Source organism: Eurypyga helias, unplaced genomic scaffold (assembly GCF_000690775.1).
Source record: "Eurypyga helias isolate BGI_N326 unplaced genomic scaffold, ASM69077v1 scaffold1307, whole genome shotgun sequence".
Taxonomy (NCBI): Eukaryota; Metazoa; Chordata; class Aves; order Eurypygiformes; family Eurypygidae; genus Eurypyga; species Eurypyga helias.
This window is the reverse complement of record NW_010259636.1, coordinates 272-23,678: the sequence shown is the minus strand read 5'-3', so window position 1 is coordinate 23,678 and position 23,407 is coordinate 272. Positions and strand designations below refer to the sequence as shown.

The following is a 23,407-nucleotide window of genomic DNA, read 5'->3' as shown; positions in this document are numbered from 1 at the left end:
AATAGAGTTTCCACCCTCAGTGACTGACAACTTTATTATTTAGAATATCTGCTCAAGAAGTTGAAATTGGGGACTGGGATAGAGAGAGTCTGGGTTTTTTTCAATCCAAATTTCTGCACATTTATGCTGTCAGCCTACAGAAATTACATAGCCCCTGCTCTGAGTAGATTTATATACCTGTAGAAAGGAATAAAATGAAGCAAGATTATTCTTGCTGATGGTTGTATGAAAACAGGTATGTTAATAAGACCGTTGAAAATAAGATTGGGAAGATCATAAAAACTGTTACTCTTTTATTAAAAAACAAAACAAAAGCAAATCAAAAACCAAACCAAAACCAAAACCAAACCAACCCCAAACCACTTGATTTCACAGCACTTTGTAAGTACTGTCACAGAAAAACTCCAAAGGATACATCCAGACTACAGCTGCACTTGGAAAAAATCACAGAAAATCACAGAATGGTTCGTGTTGGAAGGGACCTCAAAGACCATCTAGTTCCAACCCCCCTGCCATGGGCAGGGACAACTTCCACTAGGCCAGGTTGCTCAAAGCCTCATCCAGCCTGGCCTTGAACACTTCCAGGGATGGGGCATCCACAGCTTCTCTGGTCAAAACCTCTGCTTCAGTTCTAATCAGGTATTACTACTTTACGTCACCAGTGACCAAAGACCTAAACCATGAGACAAGAGATACAGGCGGCCAATGGGGCTTCAAATGTGTAGAAAACATGGTCTGACAGGCATGATCTGAACGGAAAAAAAACAGAGACCCCCTGTATGGAGGTCTGGCTTGCAACTGAACATCTCAGCTGGCACTGGGCACCCTGAATCCCACACCTGGCTCGGCTGAACCAACTCTCGGACCTGCGCAGCTTGTGCCTATTTGAGCTCTAGGGATGACAAAGAGAGCTCAGAAACTCGGCTCAGCTGCAGGCACCTCAGTTTAGGCATCTCGGTTTCAAGGCAAATCCTGCTCTGGGGAGACTTTTAAAATAGACAGGCACAACTCTGAACTGTAAGGCGTTCAAAAATTTTTAATGATTTTTTTATTCTGTCATTCCTCCCTCCCCTCACCCCATAACTTTTAAACATGTAATGATGTGGATGGATGAAAGAATGGGAAAAGCTATCAACTTGACAAAAAGAGTCATGGTACTTTGAACACTCTCCTACAAATAATAAGAAAAAAAGCCTGAAGTTGGGGCTTGTATGAGCAGAGATAATTGTTTTGTGTGTAAAACACGTGCTGATGCTCATCTAACTGCAGGACATCTCTCACACACACGTACACAGAAGTGCCATCAATTAGAGCACAGCTGAAAAGCAGAACGTGCACTGCATTTGCCTGCCTGCTGCTAGTTTGCCTACCTTGAACTCTGCGGAATTAAACTCTTCTTGGGCTCCTGATAAACTGATCAGGCTCTGACCATGGATCCCAGGGCTGGGAAAGCCTTAGATGAGCTCGGTGACAGGACCATCTTGCCTAAAATTTGGCTGCTGGCAAGAGGACAGGTTCTGCCTGACCAGGGGAGCAAGAGCTACAGCACATCAGTTCCGAGTTATAAGCATGACAATTAAAATCACTTTTTAATTTCAGCTGTGGTGTAGCAGGGTATCAGTACCTGCGTGCACATCCAGTGCGCTTGAACCTCTGTAATTGAACCGTCACAATTAACCGACTTGTTGTTGCAAGAGCTCAGTGGAGGGGAACTTGGGACCAGCCCCTTCCTTAGCACCCAACGCCGGGCTCAGTGCAGCCACATGAGTAACCACCAGCAGCCCTGCCGTGGCTAACGGTCCTCTTTGCTTTCACCTACTCACTCAAGGTGCGCACGATTTATCCTTCACGTTTGACCAACGGAAAACTGTTCAGCCGAGTCCAGCGACTTCACCGATAAGGCTTTCCCCCCCCTTATTTGTAACAGAGGACTGTAGTTTCATCTAAACTAACCCACTGCTTTCCAGCTGCGTTATTTGATTATCACTGGCTCTGCAAACTTTCGCTAGTAATCGCTAATCACCCAGTTCTGGTCTATTAGGATCTCCTTCTGTAAAAACCTGTCATCGATGTACGTAAATGGTATCTACATTCTATACTTTCAGTAAAGAGAAAATCACTTGAATCATGGATGATTTTTTTTTAAACTTCCCTAACTCCTATTAACTGTTTCTACCTCTAAACCCATTAAATATGATAGTCTTAATTTGATCTGCAGGTATTAAAGTAGAGCAAACAAGCCAGACACAGCCACTAAATATCTCTCCAACTCTAAATCATATCAATTCCTCCTTTTAATGACTATAATTTTTCCTAAGTAGACTAGTTACCATACCCTATGTAAAGGGATGGTATGGAAAAAACTGCTGGATATTCAAGTACCCACACCGATGAATTTTGCCCAGTAATCCAATACTGTTGGCAAAGTTGCTTGTTATTTCTTTACAGAAACAGACATATGGTTACAATGCTCCAACAGCTGTGTGCTTCAAGGAAAAAATCAGCTACTGCTGCTCTCCTCCCTACTGCAAAACAACAGGTTAAGTGAAGACGTGAAAAGTTATGATAACCAGAGGAGGTATGCACTCTTCAACAACAGAATCTGCGTGAAACTAAGGATTAACAGGAATTGTTACCATGAAAAAATAAGTTTGCTCACACACTCATAGAATCAACGGATAATTTGGGTGTGAAGCAACCTCAGGCAGTCACTAGCACACACCAGGCTGCACAGGGCTGTGTCCTGTGAGATCTGGAAAGGCCCTGAGGGCAGAGACTGCATCACCTCTCCAGCAGGCTCTTTCCGCCAAAGTTTCTGCAGAATCCTATCCAAGAACTGCGCTGGAAGCGTTCATCTGAAGATTTGAGGTACTTTATTTCTCTGACATGTTTTCTAAGTCACAGAAGCTGCTTTGCAGTGTACCTTACGAACACCAGCTCACACAGGAATGCAGAACCCTTGCAGGAATGTGCCTGATCGATCCCATCACCAGCAATAACAATTAATTACAAAGGAAAACCAGACTGTCACCAGCTCCGTTTTACCAGCCACCTAAGGCTGTGACACCACCTAACGCAGACAGGCAGACCTTAAGCATCACCGCCTTCAAAAAACCATTTTCACTTGTTAATATAAATTAGCCTTGATTTTAGATGCTCAGCCTGTGTCCATCATATTGAGAATCTATTATAAAATTTATAAACTGCAAAAAGTCTTTCAAGTATCTGAACAATATAAGGAAAACTTAAAAGTTACACTTCAGCCACTTTTAACAAAGAGTATCATATCTAGATTAGGAAGTTGGAATAATGTCAAATGGCCATTTGTTGCTAAGCTACTCGTGCAAAGCAAGTTATGAGTAATAACGGGTCTATTCAAATCTTCAAAGGAAATCAGAGGCTTTTAGAAGTATGACAATTCATCCTAAATTACATCTTATAAATCCTAAAAGTGCCTGAAGTTTGCAGAGCCTATCTCGGGGGAAGCAAGTAACTCTGCTCTTCTCACCAGGAAGTCCAGTTTGGAACTTGCAAACGAGTGTCCACTACAGATGCCAAATGATGACTGCTCTCAACCACACACTTGGATGTGATCTGGATTTCAATTGTTGGCAAAAAGATGCTTAAATAGGTAATTTCCCAGTTGGAAATGTAGAATGCCATGCTGAAACAGGGCCTTCTGAAGTGGTGCAGAAGGAATCATCGTATGGATATCACCCCTGACAAGGTTCAGAGCAATGAAGACTAAGTGGAATCGAAACCTCTGGGGACTAGTCCCCTTTTCCCAAACCACACAGCTCAAAAAGCCACATTACAGACCCATTTGCAAGAGAATAATGAGAGAGGGGAAATGCATCAGCATTTTATGAGATGGTGAGTTCATAAACAATAGTTTTTCTGAAAATTCCCATTCAAATTGTGATTTAATGTGCAGATTTTGTGGGCGTAGCTTCCACAGATCTGCACGGTGGGTTTATGATTTAGTTTAGTTTGGTTTGGTTTGGTTTTTAAAACTGCAAAATCAGGATGCAGCAGTCTGATGTAAAAGGCAGAAGATGCATTTCCAAAATACAGGTTGACAGGCTGAGAGAGTTGGGCTTGTTCAGCCTGGAGAAGAGAAGGCTCCGGGGAGACCTTATTGCCCCTTCCAGTACCTGAAGGGGCTACAAGGAAGCTGGGGGGGACTTTTTACAAGGGCCTGTAGTGACAGGACAAGGGGTAATGGGTTTAAATTGGAAGTGGGGAGGTTTAGATTGGATATCAGGAAGAAGTTCTTCACAGAGAGGATGGGGAGGCACTGGAACAGGTTGCCCAGAGCAGCTGTGGATGCCCCATCCCTGGATGTCTTCAAGGCCAGGTTGGATGAGGCTTTGAGCACCCTGGTCTAGTGGAAGGTGTCCCTGCCCATGGCAGGGGGGGTGGAACTAGATGGTCTTTAAGGTCCCTTCCAACCCAAACCATTTCATGATTCTATGAAAATATTGTTAATATACCTTCTCACAAGGGAGAAAAAGAAACTTTTTCCACTGCATGCAGCGTGAGCCACTGATGTTAAGAGGTCACCAACACACGATGTTTGACTGCCTTTTATACTAAAGGTTGGTGTTGCACAGTTTTGTAACACAGGAATTTTTCTATAAAAGCAGCTAAGGGTTAGTATAAAAGACACATGGAAGTTTCTGTGGCTTCTCTCAAAGATCAATATTGCTCAGAAAAAAATAAAAATGCATTGGACGAGACCACAGAGCAAATTTTTCCACGCTACAATGTAAAGAATCTCCTCTAGAAGAGTCAAACAACTGATGCAGTAAAATAAACTGTGTAAACAAAACATTAGAATGGTGGGTTTTTTTGTTGTTCAATGAAGATCTACTGAGTGATTGCATCTTTCAAATTCCTTATATGTACTGGGTTGTTTTATTACAGATGCTTTCCTATAAACAATTCTCTCTTAATGAACATACGAACATCTCCTTGAGCAGCAGCAGAGAAATGATCAACTACACCCCTTCACACTGGCTCCTCTAACCTTGTTTTAATCACTCTGAATATGTTAAGTATTCCAGAACCAGAACTGATATATTTGCAAATTGGATTTTCCTATAAACAACTGTCTTCCTCACGTTTACTAAAGGCAACAAAACCCAAGAAGCTGTTTTTAAAAAGACAACCAGCAAATGACAGTTACAATTTATCATCCCTTTTCACTACCAGCAGCATGCAGCAGCTGGCTGTAAAGCAGCCTCACTAATGGCTCACAATTGGGATTTCAATCTGTAGGTCTTCAACAACAAGCTGCAATTATAAACACTGTATTAACTATTGTATTTTTCATGTTTCTCATGTGTGGACAAACTTCCTTATTTTATGCATACTCCCTTGGCAGACTTAATATACCATACTCAAGTATTTACTTCTTCAAGCTACTGTTTTAATTACACAAAATATGTTTCTACAGTTGTAAACATAAATTACATGAAGAGTAACATAACAAATTACATGAAGAGTTTACCCAAGAATGTGCTCCAAACTGTTTTTACTGTTTTAATTACACAAAATATGTATCTACAGTTGTAAACATAACAAATTACATGAAGAGTTAAGAACGTGCTCCAAACTGTTTCGCCCTGACAACACAGTAATTAAGCCAATGCCTTTTGATAAATGTTTCAAATTTCTTTTCAGAAAACTGAGTGTTTCTTGGTGAATTACCATCCAGAGGGTCACCTCAAGAGAGTGTTTATCTGACATTAACCAGGTAACAGGAGAATATACTTCTGATGTCATCTTCTGCTTTTAGTCCTAGGAAAACGTAGCCCTGGTAATAGACTCCTCTCTTCCCTATGGACACATGCAGCCCAAGATCCAGGAAGTTTACTCAAACCCCATGAAGATCTGACCTGGAAGAACAACCACGCCTCTACACTCAACGCCCTTGCAAGACCAACATGACAACTACCAATTTGGTTGGCTTCCTATTTAAGGTATTTAAGATCCTAAATTCCTCATGACACCGAACACAACTGATCGCGTCATGGCGTTCCTTGCTCCAGGATGACAGTCCTAAAGTTCTTCCTTCAAGCTGCAACCGAGAACAGCAATTACCCAGAGTACATCAGACTGGAAACAAACTTTCAGAAGCCAAAGGGGATGCTCATGAATGGCAGAATTCACAAGCTTCTAGACCTGCTCGGAAGTGGTTCCACATCCACGACCACCACCTGCACTGCATAAAGCCTTAGAGAAGTCATCATCTGTTGACGGATATGGTCTATATCCTTAGCAAAGACAAAGACATTGATGTACTGTGTCACAAGAGCTACTTGTGACTGAAGAGACGACCGCTCAGTTTAGCAGAGCCAGTCACTCTCAGATAGCAATTTAACCTTTTTAAAGGGTATTATAGGGTATTTTAAAGGGTATTATTAAAACATTTTCCATAAATGCTGAGATACTACTCCCACAATCACAAGTCTGGCTTCTTAGGAGGAAGAAATACCAATTCAATGCAACAGGAGAATGCCAACAGTACTAGATGTCATACGAAACCATGCCTACACATATTACTGACAACACCCAGAAGGGGGTAGCTGCTTTGCTGCTTTTTTCTCTCCAAACTATTAAACAGCAGATTACTGCCTCTTAGAATCACAGAACGGTTCACGTTGGGAGAGGCCTTAAAGACCATCTAGTCCCAACCCCCCTGCCATGGGCAGAGACACCTTCCACTAGACCAGGTTGCTCAAAGCCTCATCCAGCCTGGCCTTGAACACTTCCAGGGATGGGGCATCCACAGCTTCTCTGGGCAACCTAATAATGGAGTAAAAAAACCGCACCGATTCAAATAACCTCATTTAATACTACTGCAGCCTGTCAAATATTTTTAGGTACTTCTATGGTCCTTACCCTGGTATCTGCAGGCCATAAGCTGTTGTGTTCTTACCCTCTGAGTGTCTCCTGACAAGGGATGCCCGGTATCAGTGAGGTCACACAAAGTTTTGTGGGAGACCAAGACTCTCCACCTGTGTTCCAAGTTCTCGACGTGTGTCCTAAGCTTGTGCAAACCTTTCTGCATGACAGCATAAACTGAAAATACAAATAATTTATAAAAATGCATAACATAATGTAAAATTCATAATTTTTATTATTTCATGTAAATTTTGCATTTTACCAAAGGTAATTTTATTCTGTTTACAAAGCCAAAAAACGTATCTGGATAACCTGCAAGTCAAATAGAGATTATCAGATGAAAAAGAGCATTTTCCAATGACCAGTTACCTGAGTTACAGTGCAATATTTAATTTCAGACAGTATTGCTTTTAAGACGTTTTACAGTAAGAAATAATAAGCTTTTTCAACTCAAACCCTAAATCAGTGCTTGTCATAAGTTTAAGAATCCTTGTGAAGTAATAACATGAAATAGCTTACATAATGGGGCAAGCAACATTTTTGCTTGCATCAACAATAAATTAATAACCTGGATGACTTAAGTATTAGCAAAAATATTTACAAAACCAAGGTAAAACACAGTATAAAATTTTTTCAAATATATATTTTTTCCAAGAAACAGATTGGTACCAAGAGTGAAACTGAATTCAAGTCTTACAAAATTCTCACTTATTTAAATTCATGAAGGTAAATAAATAAGATTGAATTATACAAACAAACATTGATATCCTCATATGGGTTTATGCAGTAAAAGCATGTATCTCCTCTTGAGAGTATCCAAGATCCTTCAGACATCTGAAAGTCAGAAATCAAGTAGGTACATATTAATGCTTGGAACCACAACCCCAACACAGACACAGCAGAAGCATAACTTCAGCACCATTACCTTCAAAAAAACCCAATTGAGCTAATTGCTTGCAATCGAAGACTAACTGCTTTGAGTTTTATTTTCTGTAACTTAATTTATCAAGCTAACAACACAGAAAGCTCATTTCCTATTACAGCAACTTTTCTACCAACATCAGGTAAAAGCACCATTTAAAACCTTGGGGAAAAAACCAGTAATTTTAAAAAAGATGCTCTTAGAAAGTTTTGGACAACTTGGAGCTCATGAAATTTACATATTACTGATATTTACTGAGCTACACACTAAATATACTCCTCAAGTATGATGCCAGATGCTTTTATTATTTAGGTTTTTTTTAATTTAAAAAGTGCTCTTGCAAAGCAGAAAACATAAGGCCGTTTTTGAAAGGCTACCACATCCGAAACACTACAGCTGGTTAGATGATAAAATTTGAAGACAATTCCTCATTCTCTAGTTCATCATTTATAATACTCACTGTACTCCTTGTTCTGTAAAAGGTGTTGGACCACAGATGCAGATAAGCACTTTGGAGTCTTTTCTGCTTCTTTTCATCAACTCACAGAGAAGAGATGAAGAAATCTTCCCCTGTTTACCCACCCAGTCCTCTGTTGGTTGTGAAAGAACGAACTGAACGTCAAACCTAGTAAACAGAAGAATATTTCTTAAGTATTGGCTCTGATTAGAAATCTGCTACACAAAATGCTAGTGACAGAGACATTGACACTTCCTTTCCTGTACTGCTGAGCTCCCACTGCACAGTATCAGTTCTCACAGACATTTAGTTTTTCCTACCAATCAAGTCAATCACCCACCCCCAGTATTGTGTATTTAATTAACCCAATCCTTCAATCTTCAAAATTTTGCTGCATATTTCACCTTACTAAGAAAACCAGGTAGTACCAATTAAGATACTTAAGCACATATTTTACTGTTTCGTTGGTCACTTAGACAAATGTTGGTGTAGCTCAATACACAAGCAGTGAAATAAAAATGGTAGAGTGGTTAGGGTTGGAAGGGACCTTAAAGACCATCCAGTTCCAACCCCCCTGCCATGGGCAGGGACACCTCCCACTAGACCAGGTTGCTCAAAGCCTCATCCAGCCTGGCCTTGAACGCTTCCAGGGATGGGGCACCCACAGCTTCTCTGGGCACCCTGTACCTTACCACCCTCTCCGGCAAGAATTTAATGCTTAGCCAAACTTATGAAAACGTCAGTACAATTTCATTAATGAGAAGATACTGTAACTTGTTTAAAAAACTAACAGAGTAGTTATTGGTTAAAAACCCCAAATACTTGTGTTTCTGAGGCTCCTCAGGGAAAAAGGGAGAAAGGGTTTTTACTATAAATTTGCACAATGCAAATCTACGCAGCATCACCAGGTTATGAAATAATATTGATTTTTCACTTCAATGTTGTGAAGAAACAAGTGAAATTAATTTGTCCATACAATTTCAACTAAGAATTAAGTCAGCATAGACAAAACTTACTTCTATCACATAAAATCTAGGCAGTGGCAATTATCTAGTGATGAAAACCAGGGTACTGAAATTAAAAGGCAACCTGATATTCCTACGTCTCCTGACAGAACCATGGCCTGCTAAACCAAGTTGACATTACATGTGCACTAGTGCATTTTAATCTGCAATTACACTGCAATTGAGGGAAAAAATGCAACAATTAGACAGTAAATAAAAATGAAAGTAACAGGCTTAATTTAAACTTTGAATTTCTAGATAAACATTTTTTCAGCTAAGTGACACCGAGGTGACTTTTCAAGACTTCTTTAAATTAGGATGTTGGTCTGAGGGTACACTGTCCTTCTCTGTCACTTCTGTGCTTCTCTTTGCTTACCTGTATTTTGTATTGCTTAGTCGCATTTCATTTGCCTTCAAAAAGCTCCTCAGACAGGCTTAATCATCTCATTGAACATATCACCTCCCATAATTATGTATTAAACACTCTCAAATCAAATCCCTGGCCTCCTATGGGACCTATAGAACACAACAACATAATCCTGCTGCTAAGCATCTCCTTCCTCCATAAACACATTTCCTTCAACTCCCTAGGTCCCATTAAATTCTTAGCTAACAGAATCAGGATCTGTCTTCATGCCAAAGCTGTACAGTTAGTCTAGGCCCCAAGACCTGTTCTCCTATACACTGGGATGGTACAAGTTGTTCTCTTTAAGACTTTTAAATACCTTTCATCTTTAAGAGCTAATTGCTCTAGCTGGTTTCTCCAAAGAATGTCATCTTCTGTTTTGTTGAAGAAGATCAGCTTCGCTGTCCTTAAAAGAAAAAAATAAAGTAACTGCAGATTGTTTATTTATTTGAAACACATGTTAAAGACTCAGAACTTACTGCATTATACAGAAGCCTTTTACTTACTTTTTGGTTTTTTGGTTTGGTTTTTTTTTTGCACCTCTGCATCCTCAATCTTTTTGCCACTAACCCAATACAGCTTCTTTCTTGCTGTATCTGAAAGTCTGTTGGGCTTCTGACCTCTCTTCTCAATGTCATAACCCTGTCTGCAGTTGCAACCTCTAGTTCAGGAACTGCTGTCATAGGAAAAATAAAGTCCCCGAAGTTATTAAGACCTGACTGAAATTACAAGATAGCTTGTCACGTTTTATCTAGTGGCTTCTCAATATTGTTTGAGCACTACTGCTTCAATTAATAGCTGTCATGTGAACTCTGTACACCTTTTTAATATTACATACACCAGCCTGTACAGGTGAAACTGGAATTTCAAGAAGGTTACATCAATATTCATTTCATACAGATGGAATCTAAACACATAGAAGTAAAAGACAATTAACTCATAAATTGAAGAGCAAACTACAGTTCTGTCCTAGGTTATCTTATTCCTACTTCATTTGTTGATTTATAAAATCTATTTACCTGGAAAGCTAAGGTTGATGAGCATTATACTTGCCGGTTAATTAACATAAAAAAATGAATGCTCTGTCATTAAGGTCAGCACTATTGCCTTTTCAGATTTTTATGCTACAGCTGAGCTAAACCACAAAAACCCCTGACTTTACAAAACAGAATTTACATTTGATGAAGCCATATAAACCTAACTTTTCCTTTTTTTGCTAATGACAGACTAATACCTTGGGGACAACCGATATAAGACACATGATGTGCTCTTAAATTCACACGGTTCCTGAACTGCACCCCACAGGGCTTTAAACGACTGTTGTTTTTTCTACTCAGGCACAGCTCTGAGCAGAGAGCATGTTACTGTGGTGCTAGAAGCAGTAAGTTCAGTGCCCTACTTGCAGAAAGCTGGACCACCAGGATGCCTGGCACAGAAACACATGCAGAACCGCATGGGTAGCTGTCAGCTAAGCCTGCTGGTCCTGCACATCGGTGTCCTGCAATTCCAGTTCCCTAACATGGCACTCCACTAGTCAGTGTCCCTTTTACATGTGGCCGACCTTGCTTCTAAGGGACTAGCGCTAGACACAGTCTGTTTATACGATGCTGTGCTCAAACTATTAACTCCCTGCAACTTGCAGAGAGTCATCTGCTCTCTGTGGAACCCTCAACATCAGAAGGATATAGACCAGCTGGAGTGAGTCCAGAGGAGGTCACGAAGATGCTCAGAGGGCTGGAGCAGATCTGATATGGGGACAGGCTGAGAGAGTTGGGCTTGTTCAGCCTGGAGAAGAGAAGGCTCCAAGGAGACCTTATTGCAGCCTTCCAGTGCCTGAAGGGGCTGACAAGGAAGCTGGGAGGGGACTTACGATTATACGATTCTATCTCTCACAGAAGTGCATCACATACACTACGGCTTCTGCAGAGAGTTCATGACCTCCGGCAGTTCTTCACTGCCATTTAAAAGCATACATTCTCCCAGGCTGAAGTTAACCCATTTGAACAACTTCTGACCTTTTCCCTTTTGCAGTTTGGTAGCGCTTCAAGATACCAGAAAATATCTTACAAGCTGTATAAAATGCCAAATATAAGACATCACAATTTAATTATGAGAAGCACATTCATTTTCTGCTGCCAAACTATAAATTTGAGATACGACCATTGTATTAATACACATCATCAGTAGTGTTATTGAGAGAGAGAAGTTCCAGATGCATCACAACCCCAAATAAGTTACAATGTACAAGATTTGGAAAACTTGCCTGGTGTAGAACAAAACAGCCCATATCATCTATGCTGCATCTTTAAATACTAAAATCACCTTATTCAGAAGTTAGCACATGCCAAAAATCTAGGTTCCTTACCTCCCTGACAACAAGGAAAATAAAGCTCACTTCAAGAATGTAGTGCTGTCAAAGTCTGCATGGTGCACAACAGCATCAAGTGTTACTTTGGTGGGGAACAAAGCCAATAGAGACTTCCCTGCCCAAGGCAGGGGGTTGAACTAGATGATCTTTAAGGTCCTTTCCAACCTAAACAGTTGTATGACTCTAAAAAGTGCATAGGAAAGCCATGCATTTTGTTCATTGGGCACACAGGCAAAAATAGGTTACTTGGAGAATAATCTTTTGAGACACCGTTACTGATACTCCCCAGTGTAGATAAATATATCTGGTGCAGTACTGCTCAGTACTCGGCACTATAAAGAGAATAGAAAACCGTAGAAGAATGAACTGGTAACAGTTTTGCTAGAGATGAGGGAGAAAACATCTAAATCTCCACCTCTTCCTTTTAGCTATGAAACCCTTCAGTACAGAAAAGCTGGTTGAGAGAATGATGACAGCAGTTTAGATAACAAATGAGAAACTTCCTCAGTCTTCTGGAAAAAAAGGAGAATCTAACATAATGAAAACTACTTCAAGGGATGTAGATTTCAATAAACTCAAAAAAACCTGGTATGTAAGGTCTTACGGAAAGGTGTATGGACAGAGGAGTTAGAGACCGTAGGGGATTTTAACACAGAGGAAGGAGAGGTAGAAAAAGTTATAAAAATCACCTTCAAAACAAGAGTGATGCTGAAAGTGGGACATTACATGAAAAGTGAATATGAGAACAGAATGGTAATTCAGAAATGAAAAGCTGGAGACAAAACTAGATACAACTACCAAGGAGAATCAAGAATAGAATACAAGAATCCTATATTTACTTGAGAATAGCATTAGCCCTCTACCTAGTGTTTAGTGCCTTAGTCTTCCTTAAGAAATGTATCCACCTGACTGCAGTTATACAACACCAGTAAAAAAAACCACAAACTAATCTTGGAAAGGAAAAAACAGCATAGAGGACTGATATTCTTTTTAAATTAATACATTGGCCAAACACAATTTGGCCTGTAAGAGAAGAAACAAGGCTGAAGGAAGAGCATTATGACTTCATGCACAAAAGGATACTGCAGACAGGAAGCGAACAACTTGTTTTCCACATTTACTGTAGGCAAGAAATAACAGATTTAAAAGGTAATAGGGATGCTCTGGCTAGAGAGTAAGAATGGAAATCTAATGATCCAGTCCTGTTCATATGATCACAGCAAGTGCTGCCTAGGGAAGCTGGGCATTCTCCAGCATTCTGAGTGCAGCCTTGGAGGTTCTGCAGCACTCGCTCAGCATTACAGAGAGAGGCGGCTTCTGCACCCCCAGGTGACAAGTCGGTCACGATTCAGGTCCTTCTTCAACTTCCTGCAATTTGCCTTCCAGTCTGTGCAATCCGAGTTTGCGGCAATCATTATTCTTCAGTAAGGTAATTTTATGCTAATTACATTTATTTTGGTTTTATGTAATCCCATTTATACAAATAGTATATATAATACATATATACACATACATATTAAAGGCCCTCTTGTAATATTTTCCCAAAAGAGAAAGCGAGGGTTAAAAAGCAAATAAGGCCAAGAAACTGTCACCTAGAGTAGTCAAAAAATCATGAAGCTTTAAGTGTCTGCATATAAACACAGCCTGTACCAGGTCCAGTCACTCCAGCGCCTCACAGGCCTCCATGGCAAGAAGGAAAAACTCATTGGCTTCGACTAGTAAGAAAACGGATGTTGCTGCATCCTAAGCTAACTGTGAGCACTGAGTTCCCATAAGAACAGTTACACTTTTATGCAAACGGGAGCTCATCTGGTAAAAATGTGTTAGTGCAGGTTAGCAGGTGAAAATAATGTAAAAGTCTGCTAGGTATTTTAACAGATTGAAGAGAAGCCATAACTAAACAGCTGTAAACCTCCTCAGTCCAAAAACCCAGTATTTACACTGAAATACTTCAATGCTAATAAAAGGCACTCAAATGCAAAGTTTGTTGAAAAATAAAACAAAACACCACCTTCCCCTTCCCCCAAGTGTCTATAGGTGACCCCCTTTGTACCACAATTAAAGTCCAAAATGCAAATCAGTCCCTTTTGTGGATGGCAGCCAATAACCAAGTATGTGTAAGTTCCCTAAGACGCTGACAGACTCTTCCCTAAAGCATGCCAACCTCTGGCATAAGTTGAAGTAAAATGCTTTCATAGCATTTTCTTTTGTTAATTGCTTTATTGACACTGAGGCTTGCCCATTTTGCTACATCCTTCTTGTGGATTGCTCTAGCCTGGGGTTAAACCATAAGCAGTGTACGTACCGGAGGCAACTAACTGCAGCCAGAGCAAAATTCAGCAGTTTAACCATTGGTGTGAAGCCTGTGCCTGCTGCCAATAAAAAAAGTTCTTCTGAAGTTTGAACCTGTGACTTCTTGAAGTTACCTTCAGGGTTGCTCACAGAAATATAGTCTCCTTTATTTAAGAGAGGAAAAAAGAATGGTAAACATTAATGAGATGAAACCAAGCTAATTATTGTTCTGGTTTTCTTTAAAGGCCCTTTCATAATTGCCTTCACCTTTGTAGTATTAGGCTTACTTTCAGAAAGGTACTATACATTTCACACAAGGATCATTCTTGCTAAAAGAACTGATGTTCAATTAAAATGTCTTGATGGATTTTACACTGTATGAGTACATAAACATTTGCAAAGTCAGTGTTAAAAATCTCCCTCCATATCTAAAACAGAAAAGGAAATGTGTTCTAAGTCTAATAAAACAGACCTCGCTTTCTTTATTCAAAAGTACAAAACTTGTTCTAAATGTGTATACAATCAAAATACAATCAACCATAATGTGTGACACAGCTGACATAGCTGAACAGTTAAAGATGAACACATTTGGATGATCGGTCAGGAGAGCTTTATGTAATGAGCAGCTCCAAGTTACACTGAGGATAAGCCATTTAGGGCATGGAGAATAAGGTTTAAACACCATCGTAAGTATGCCCCCCAGTGTGTAAGTAGGTAAACAGTAAGAACATCACAATGCCCAGACAGTGAATCTGAAAAGATAATGCAATCACTGCAAAACCAAACACAAACCCCACCCCCAACATATACGTACCGATTTGTAGGTGGTCAAATGCCTGTGTGAACAGTCCACAGAAATAAATTTTAATCATTAAATATATATGTGCACCATCATGGTGAGATGGTTCTTTGAAATCCAAGAAAGGCAATACAGGTGTGTATGGTTTTACTACCTCCGTCCCTAGATAGAAGACAAAAAGGTAGCTGAAATAACATGAAAAAACCTCTAAATCTAGTAAATGTACTGCAAACATACCAAAAAGAACAGGCAATAAACAAATAATCTTCATATCCCATAAAAGTAACACCATCACATGCTTTTATGCAAGTATGTTACTTTCCATTGCACCAGTTGTTAACACAGTAGCCTTCCACTTCCAGGCTACCATACAGTACAATATTTCTACACTACTTAGCAATTCAAAACACTGGAAGAGAAGATCTAGAGTCATCCCCAAAGAACATCAAAAACTGAAAATTTGCATTTAATATCAAGTACCACAGCCTGATTTTTTCTTAATTGAAATAGCAGATGTTTAGTACTGTGCGATTATATTTTCTTCTACTATCATTTCAAAAAGCTATTGTATAATGATAGAAAGAAAGATTGCAAAAGTTGGACACCAGCAAAGAATTAGGTAGGGAGGAGGACTAAATGGTTCACAGTTAAAGGAGACTTAAACATTCTTCTGAAATCTTCCTGCCTTACATACTGCAATGCAACTACAGTGACCAGAATTACCTTTGATGAGAAAATTTCTTGAAGCACCCTCAAAAAAAAAAAAACCCACCCAAATCAAACATATTTCTTTGACCTCCCATTTTATTTTTTATGTTTGTGTTTTACAAAATTTGGAAGAATAGAAACAGGTTGCCCAGAGAAGCTGTGGCTGCCTCATCCCTGTCTGTCTTCAAGGCCAGGCTGGATGAGGCTTTGAGCAACCTGGTCTAGTGGAAGGTGTCCCTGCCCATGGCAGGGGGGTTGGAACTAGATGGTCTTTAAGGTCCCTTCCAACCCAAACCGTTCTGTGATTCTATGATTCTATGAATAGTGCTTAATCTATGTTTCTCAAGATGAATTCCTCTCTCAACCTCATGTTATCATTAATATCGTGCAACTAGAGTGTATAGTAGTGCTACATGACTATAAATCCCTCAGAAGAAGAAAAAAACCAACCAAAGCAAAATTGCAACATTACCTACACGCGCTAAAAAAAGCAGCAAACTAAAAAGAACTGACTAATCATACCGAACCCACATAATGAGCTCTACCCCCTTCAAAGATGAACAGCACGACTTTGAGAGAGAATGGTTTAAAGGGAGAGTTGAAAGGAAAGCTGATAAGGTCAACAGTAGTGCCAGCCACCTTTCCAGGAGTACTAATCCAGGTAACTGATGATTAAGCACTGACTGTGATCCTGGAAGCAGAGACCTTCTAGCTACAACCAGGGAATTAGTGGCCATGGACTTAGCATTCGCCCAAGACTATGAAAAGGGATTTATGTTAATATATCCACAGCTACATTCTCAGTCTTTCTTACCTGTAATGATTTGTTTGAGGTAAACATGTTGTCCAGTGGGAACACGGAGATGTGTGCTCTTAGGCAACATTAAGCAGAAGAGCTTGGTGTCGTGGGTAACTTCTGTCTTAGAAACCAACTTGCATTTTCTGTAGAACAGTCCTAAAAACATGGTTTTACTTGTTACTTAAGTCTCAATCTGTCTTTCTATTCTTATGCATCTTATATTAAAAGAGACAGAGAAAAGTATGTATTTCGCTCTGTAGAGTTATAAAAACACTGTGAACAGGTGCTTCTTGTATCATTACATATAATTATTTAATTTTGGACTAAGGGCTCACTTATAGCCTTACATTAGACCTTCTTACAAGAGACTGAATCTCTAAGTTACCAGCATTGACTGGGAAGAAGTAGAAAACCATCAAATACTAGCAGAAAGCAGACTCCCCTGTACTAAATTTGCCGTACCACTAGAACACATATATGAAGACTACAAGCAGTTTGGTTAATGCAAATGAAACACAGGCTAGGCACAGCAACACAGTCTTCCAGAACAGACTAAACCCATCCAGGATCCCAGACAGCTATTGGGCTGACCATCCTGCACTGCTGCAGCTTCACTGCTATTAGCACAAGGAGAATTGCTGACACAGCCTGGCACAGTTTTTCAGGTACACAATACAAATACTTAAATGCTTACCCATGACAAAATGAAATGAACATCTGTGCCTACATAGGCAATGAACACTTTAGCACTTTCAATAAATATTTTAGACATGAATCGGTGCCTTTTGGCTAACTAGAAATTACGAACTCCAGTTATATGTTCACATGCTTACTTAAATCAATTTCGTGGTCATATCAATTTTTGTTGATACAGCTGGTGAGGACGTGGGTTTCAAATACAGTGCTTTTCAACTTGGGCATCAAATAAAAGCTGTGTAAAAGGTAACTTAAAAAAATGAAAGCATAAAAAACTATGCAAGGTCTGCACTTAGATGAAAATTCTTCAAGACATGGATAAGAGCACGTCTTGATCAGAATACCTATAAAACACTGTGTACATTCCTATTAACAATGGGGATAAAAGACAATGGGGGAAAAAGGAAGGAACACCCCAGAATATTTAGCTTTTTGGGGACAAAAGGCACATAAATTATACCAGTTTCACCAACACCTTATGGAAGCTCCAAGTAATGTGTTTTCCCTATACCCCCAGTAGGCTCAGAGCAAGACAGGGCACTTCTCTGCCTCTGCTACGGCAGCAGCAACAGCTGATCACGTACACTGGAAATGATCTCCGTGGCAGAGCGCTTGGGATAAGGCTGGCTTTTTAACTCAGCAGCCAGACGGATCCATGTAATCCGCATCACTGCACCACTTCACTGTCTACCAGAGGGTTTGAAAACACAACAAAATAGAGGGTTGTGCACTGCTGATTGCAACCAGGGACTGCAGAAACCAAGTAGGGGTGAAGCAGCAAGGAAGAAGTACTTGAAAAAACAACAGGCAGGGATGCAGAAACAACCACTTGGTAGCCTTCGGTCTGGAATGAAACATGCTTACAAAGGTTATTTTAGCAGCAAATGCCAAATGCAGGAAGGTTGTTCCTCAGCACTCAACAATAATATTCTATTAACTGATACGGGCCTGTTGCCATTGCACAACAGGTTACTGTTAGCCTACTTGGGAACAACTGTCCCAGCTTTCCTAAAACACAGATAGGAATAACAATTGCTGCTCAAGGCGATCAACAGTATATTGTAGAAATCCAGATACAAAACCAGAGGTGTAAACTGAAGATGACCAGAAGACCTTTTTCATCTTCTACCTTTAGAAGAATGCTTTCCAGCTAAGCCTTTGTTTCAGCTCTAAGCTGAAATATCAGCATGATGACAGTACCACACTGTCTAAATAGGTCTGTAACTTAAGGGAAGTTTCATGGGTTGTAAGATATTACAAGCTCAGCCCAGCATAGAAAAACACACCTAACAAAAAAAACAAAGCAAGCAACAAAATTCCATGAGCAGCACAATCTGATCTTCATGCTTCCAAAAAAAAAGCCAGAAAGAAGCAGCCTCTTCCCTACAATAATCCCACCATGTCATTTATCATTTTCAGTGTTAAATTTGTAACCAGTTGCAGTGAATATTTTCATGTAAAGCCTCTCAAAATTTGAGAGGTTCATCCATGAGAACACTTGAGCGTGACCCCTAACAACTCCTTCTGCACTGAAGCAATTTCAGTGAAGCAATGTTTCTTCCCTCCTCTTTTTCTCGTGTTATTGAAAAACACCCAAGTCACCAGGATAAATAGCTGAGCTACTCATGAAACATAGGATGAGAGGCAAAGGACACAAGGTGCAACTCTGGAAATTCCAACTGGGCATCAGCATGAGGATGGTGTGTTCAAACACTGGGGCCAGCTGCCCAGAGCCTCTATCCTTGGATATTCAAACCTTGTCCGGACAGCTTTGAGCAGGAGGTTAAACCAGATGACTTCCAGAGGGCACTTTCAACTAATTTAGTCCATGATTCTAATACTCTTTAGGTCTTAACAGTCAGAAGTAGAAGCACTTTGACCCTTTTTTGTATCTTGCTACTGCACCAGCAGATGCTTCTTTAGTTCCTGACTTTAAACACATGCCGATTCTCTTCTCAACAGAAATGGGCTACCAGAAAATCCGTACAAAGTGTACATCACTTGTACATGGCCTCAATCCTGCAGCTGGCCAAAATTCTCTCCTGAGTCAATAACTCTTCTTAAGCAAGTGTTGCTTGACAGAGGCTTTATGCAAGTTTCCAGCGAATACTTCACTCAATTGAAGACAAAACGTAAAGGGAATTCCAGGCATCGCTGCAGCTCAAGTGACCGCTGCCATTGCTTCCCCACTCTTACCACAACAGCACCACTAAAGGGAAGCTCAAGCCATTAAGGCTGGCTGAACATTATTCTTAACTAGGGCTACAGTTCAAGAACAGACACCAACTGCTGGATTTAAAAAGAAAAAAGCTTTAAGAGGGTCTCAGTAAACTAGCCTGTCCATTCTCCTTCCCCAGTGTTCTCTAAGAGTCATTTGAGGACCCCTTGGAATATTTCAGTAATTCCATCTAATGAATCACTGTTTTCCAAGTAACTTATCTATACTGCAGTTCCTTACTGCAGCATTGTTATCCAAACATTTTGATATTCCCAGATATTCTGGATTAAAAACCCAGCCAGAGAGTTCAAGACAGCTGGAGACTAGTTACAGAGTATGCTGTGACAGTGCAGTCAATTGCTGCCTGAAGGAACTGCCATCCATCACTATTAACATTCCCTTCTTCAGTAAGTACAGGATCTCAGTCCATCAGTTCAACCACAACAGAAACAGAAGGATTTTTAATACAGAAAGACTTTCAAACAAACAATATTTGTCCACAAAATGCTTAAAAGTTAAAGACTTAAACGATGATCCAGCTCAGCCATGCTTCCTTCTAACTGGCGTTATTTCCAAGGGTATAAATAAACATTGCTGGAAGGATCAAGTATCTAAATACATGTAGTTATGCCCGGAAATATACATTCAGGGAATTAAATCTCAGCTGCATGTGCAATTCGTGCAGGGGCTAAATTAGTATCAAATTCATGACCTACCACTACTGCCACAGCAGGTGGCCATGGCATTTTTCTGCATACACTTGTTTTCCTAAATTATTCAAATACCTACGAGTGAGTTATCCACTACAAATGCCTGCAGAGATGTGATGAAAAGGCTCTCACATGGAATAAATCTTTCATTAATATTTTCTCACATCTTAGAATCATAGAATGGTTTGGGTTGGAGGGACCTTAAAGATCATCCCGTTCCAAACCCCCTGCCATGGGCAGGGACACCTTCCACTAGACCAGGTTGCTCAAAGCCTCATCCAGCCTGGCCTTGAGGACAGTCAGGGATGGGGCATCCACAGCTTCTCTCTAGTCTTTCATCTAACATCCTACAAATTGCTTATTTTGAATGAGCAAACATTTCATATGTACCAAAAAATGTCTACAGCCCTGAAAAATGAAAGGCAGTAATTCCATTTCATACCAGTCTTGAAGTAAAGCAAAACATCATCAGCTCTCTGGTTACATAAAAGAAATTTTATAAGTAGTTTGTTGTAATTTGGTTTTCTGCCATTCTTTTAAAAAACAATACCTACTGAGACTGCAGAGTAAAGTATACAAATAAACATGCTAAGAGTGCTGTCCATTCTTCAGACTTAAGAACTACTTGAAATATGTGGGAGGCTGGTAATATATCCCACAATACTGATCAGCTAACACTCTTCAAGATATTTGGGAGTGGAGAGAGAAGTCAAACTGATTCATCAACTGATTCACTGTTTCCCGACAATTTTCTGACCTTTCCAACCTGTCAAATTCCAACCTTTCCCACATGTAACGAACTAACCTTTACCTCCCACTTTTCTTCTTAATTTGCCACACAGAACTTTTGTACGAATTCACTCAATCCGATTTTTGAAATCAAGAGACCTATCTAAGTCTAAGCAGACTCCTGGTTCAGGCTGTCCTCTTTGCTACATTAAATAAGTTCATTATCAGTGGTCCCAATAAAATTTGGAGCTGCAAGCAAAAAATTGGCAATACAGAAAAGCCTTTCAACAAGGGAACACCAGCCTCTAGTAGCAAGGTTTTGGCAACCCACAAAGCCAGCTTAGCTGCCAGATGCCAAAGACATAGGAATTGCTGCTATACATAAGCAAAAGGCACCTCACTCTCAATTCTGAAGCATGATGCAAGTGCCCAAGAGCAATTCCTCATTTTCAAAGTAGAAAAAACAATTAGGGAGAAGGCTAAGTTTGACCAAACTTCCCGCAGACATCGAGAGCCAGCGTCACAGTTCCCAGGATCTTCACAGAGAATCCATCCCAGCATCCACCCCACTACCAAACTCCTGCCACATAAACCCAAAACAATCACAGGCCTGAGAGGTCCCTCTCTAAACTGAACTTTCTCCTCTGCTGGGATCAAGGACTACAGTAGCTTGACTCATGCACAAAAGATGAGTTTTATAGCAAAACTGCTTCACAGATAATGATACTTTCCAGAGAGTATCATCCTTGCACCTGCTGTGTTCTTCCTCATTATGCAAGGGATTTTAATTTTACGAATTTTTCTGGAATGTTTCTTGCTTTTTCTTCAATGGTAAGATTTAAAGTGACAATTCTTATTTCTTCTTACTTGTCAGCCATAATCCCAGCAATGCTATGGTAACAAGGTTAGCCTGTTTGCTCAGGCTGCCGAGTTTCAAAGTATGCAAGCCAAATCCCTCCACTGTCTCTCCTTCCTCTGTAGGGAAGTTCCACCCCACCCCCAGCAAGCATATACCACCCAACAGCATCCAGCAGCCTTAATCCTTATTTTGTTCAGGTTATTTGATTAGGGAGCCTCAAGTACTTCCAACAAAAATAAGGTCTGTGATCTTTCACTTAATGTGGACTAAAAACACTGCACGGAACTACAAAACTACATCCCATTTCAATCCTCAGAGGCAACATCACCTTGATTCTTCACTGGACCCTCTAAGTGCCTGCCAACAGATGCACACTCTTTAGGAGAGCAGAAGTTGGTGATTACGTTACTTTCCAAATAAGCCTGAGTAGAAGTTCAGAATCACTTTCAGAAGGAAGTAGTAGTTTATTCTCCATGGGAGAAAATACATGACCCAACCCCACCCACTCCAAAAGTCATCCCTACTAACATGTAATTTTTTACTTCATACAGGCTACTGCTTTTATACAGGCAGGCATTCTAAAACATTTTACCAACTGGCATGCTAAATACTTAGTTTTTCCCTTAAATCTCATTTTTACTGCGTAGAAACGTATTTCAGGACAAAGATATTTGGTATTATCACATACAGCCCCAACATCGGCTGCTTATTCTATTGGCTAAAGCTGCTATGAAACCAGAAGATATGTAAACAACTGCAACTAATTAAAATAATTCAAAGTTTCACTTTCTGCTGACCCCAACTAGAGCTGAACAACTATCAACAAGTCAAAAATAAAATCCTTAGATACACAGAAATACTTCTTATACACATGCAATGTTTTCTTATCTCATTCAGAGCAAGAAACCTTTTGAAGGGTCATCATGAGCAGATCTGTACTCTGCAAAGAAGTTTTATTTAACTGGTCAGTGGTGAAGGTCTTGATTTTCTTAAATTTGGCAGAATTCAGCACTTCCACAAAAAAAACAAGTAGCACTCCAATATAGAGAAATCCAAGTCAAAAGCTCTGCTGTTATCAATACTAAAGTGAACAAAGCTGAAATTCAAGTTCAATTTTTTTTTAAATAATTCCACAGCAAAACCTGGTTTTTAAATATTTTTCCAGTTGGTGCCTTTTTAAACCATCTTTGATAAACTGCAGGCCTGTGTAAGAGCATTACAGCGCTTGCCTGTCACCTGCAAGATTTGGCTGCAATTCCACCTTGATATGGAAGCATGATACGCAGTGGTGATCACAACCTATCTCCTCATGAGTGGGCTTCCATATCTTACTTCACACAAAAGGCACCTACAAGAAAATCATGTATTAATACCTACAAGAAAAACTGCACTCCATCACTACACCGGGTGTGTGTGTGTGTATTTGTTTGTCTGGGGTTTTTTATGAGAAAGATCTACCTTGAATTTTTTAATACTGCACTTAAATTTCACAGGATGCTGGCACTATGACCATTAGTTTTTATTTATGCTT

General features: G+C 40.0%; 1 protein-coding gene across 1 annotated transcript; it reads right to left on the bottom strand.

The window, feature by feature from the left end:
* Positions 1-7,491: 7,491 nt before the first annotated feature.
* Positions 7,492-16,820, bottom strand: LOC104511905 (cytochrome b5 reductase 4; the record flags this gene model as incomplete). The annotated part of the gene is made up of 6 exons (XM_010154701.1): positions 7,492-7,743; positions 8,292-8,456; positions 10,018-10,104; positions 14,372-14,522; positions 15,173-15,319; positions 16,680-16,820. Coding segments are annotated over 6 exons (746 nt in total), but the record flags the coding sequence as incomplete, so codon positions are not given.
* Positions 16,821-23,407: the final 6,587 nt, after the last annotated feature.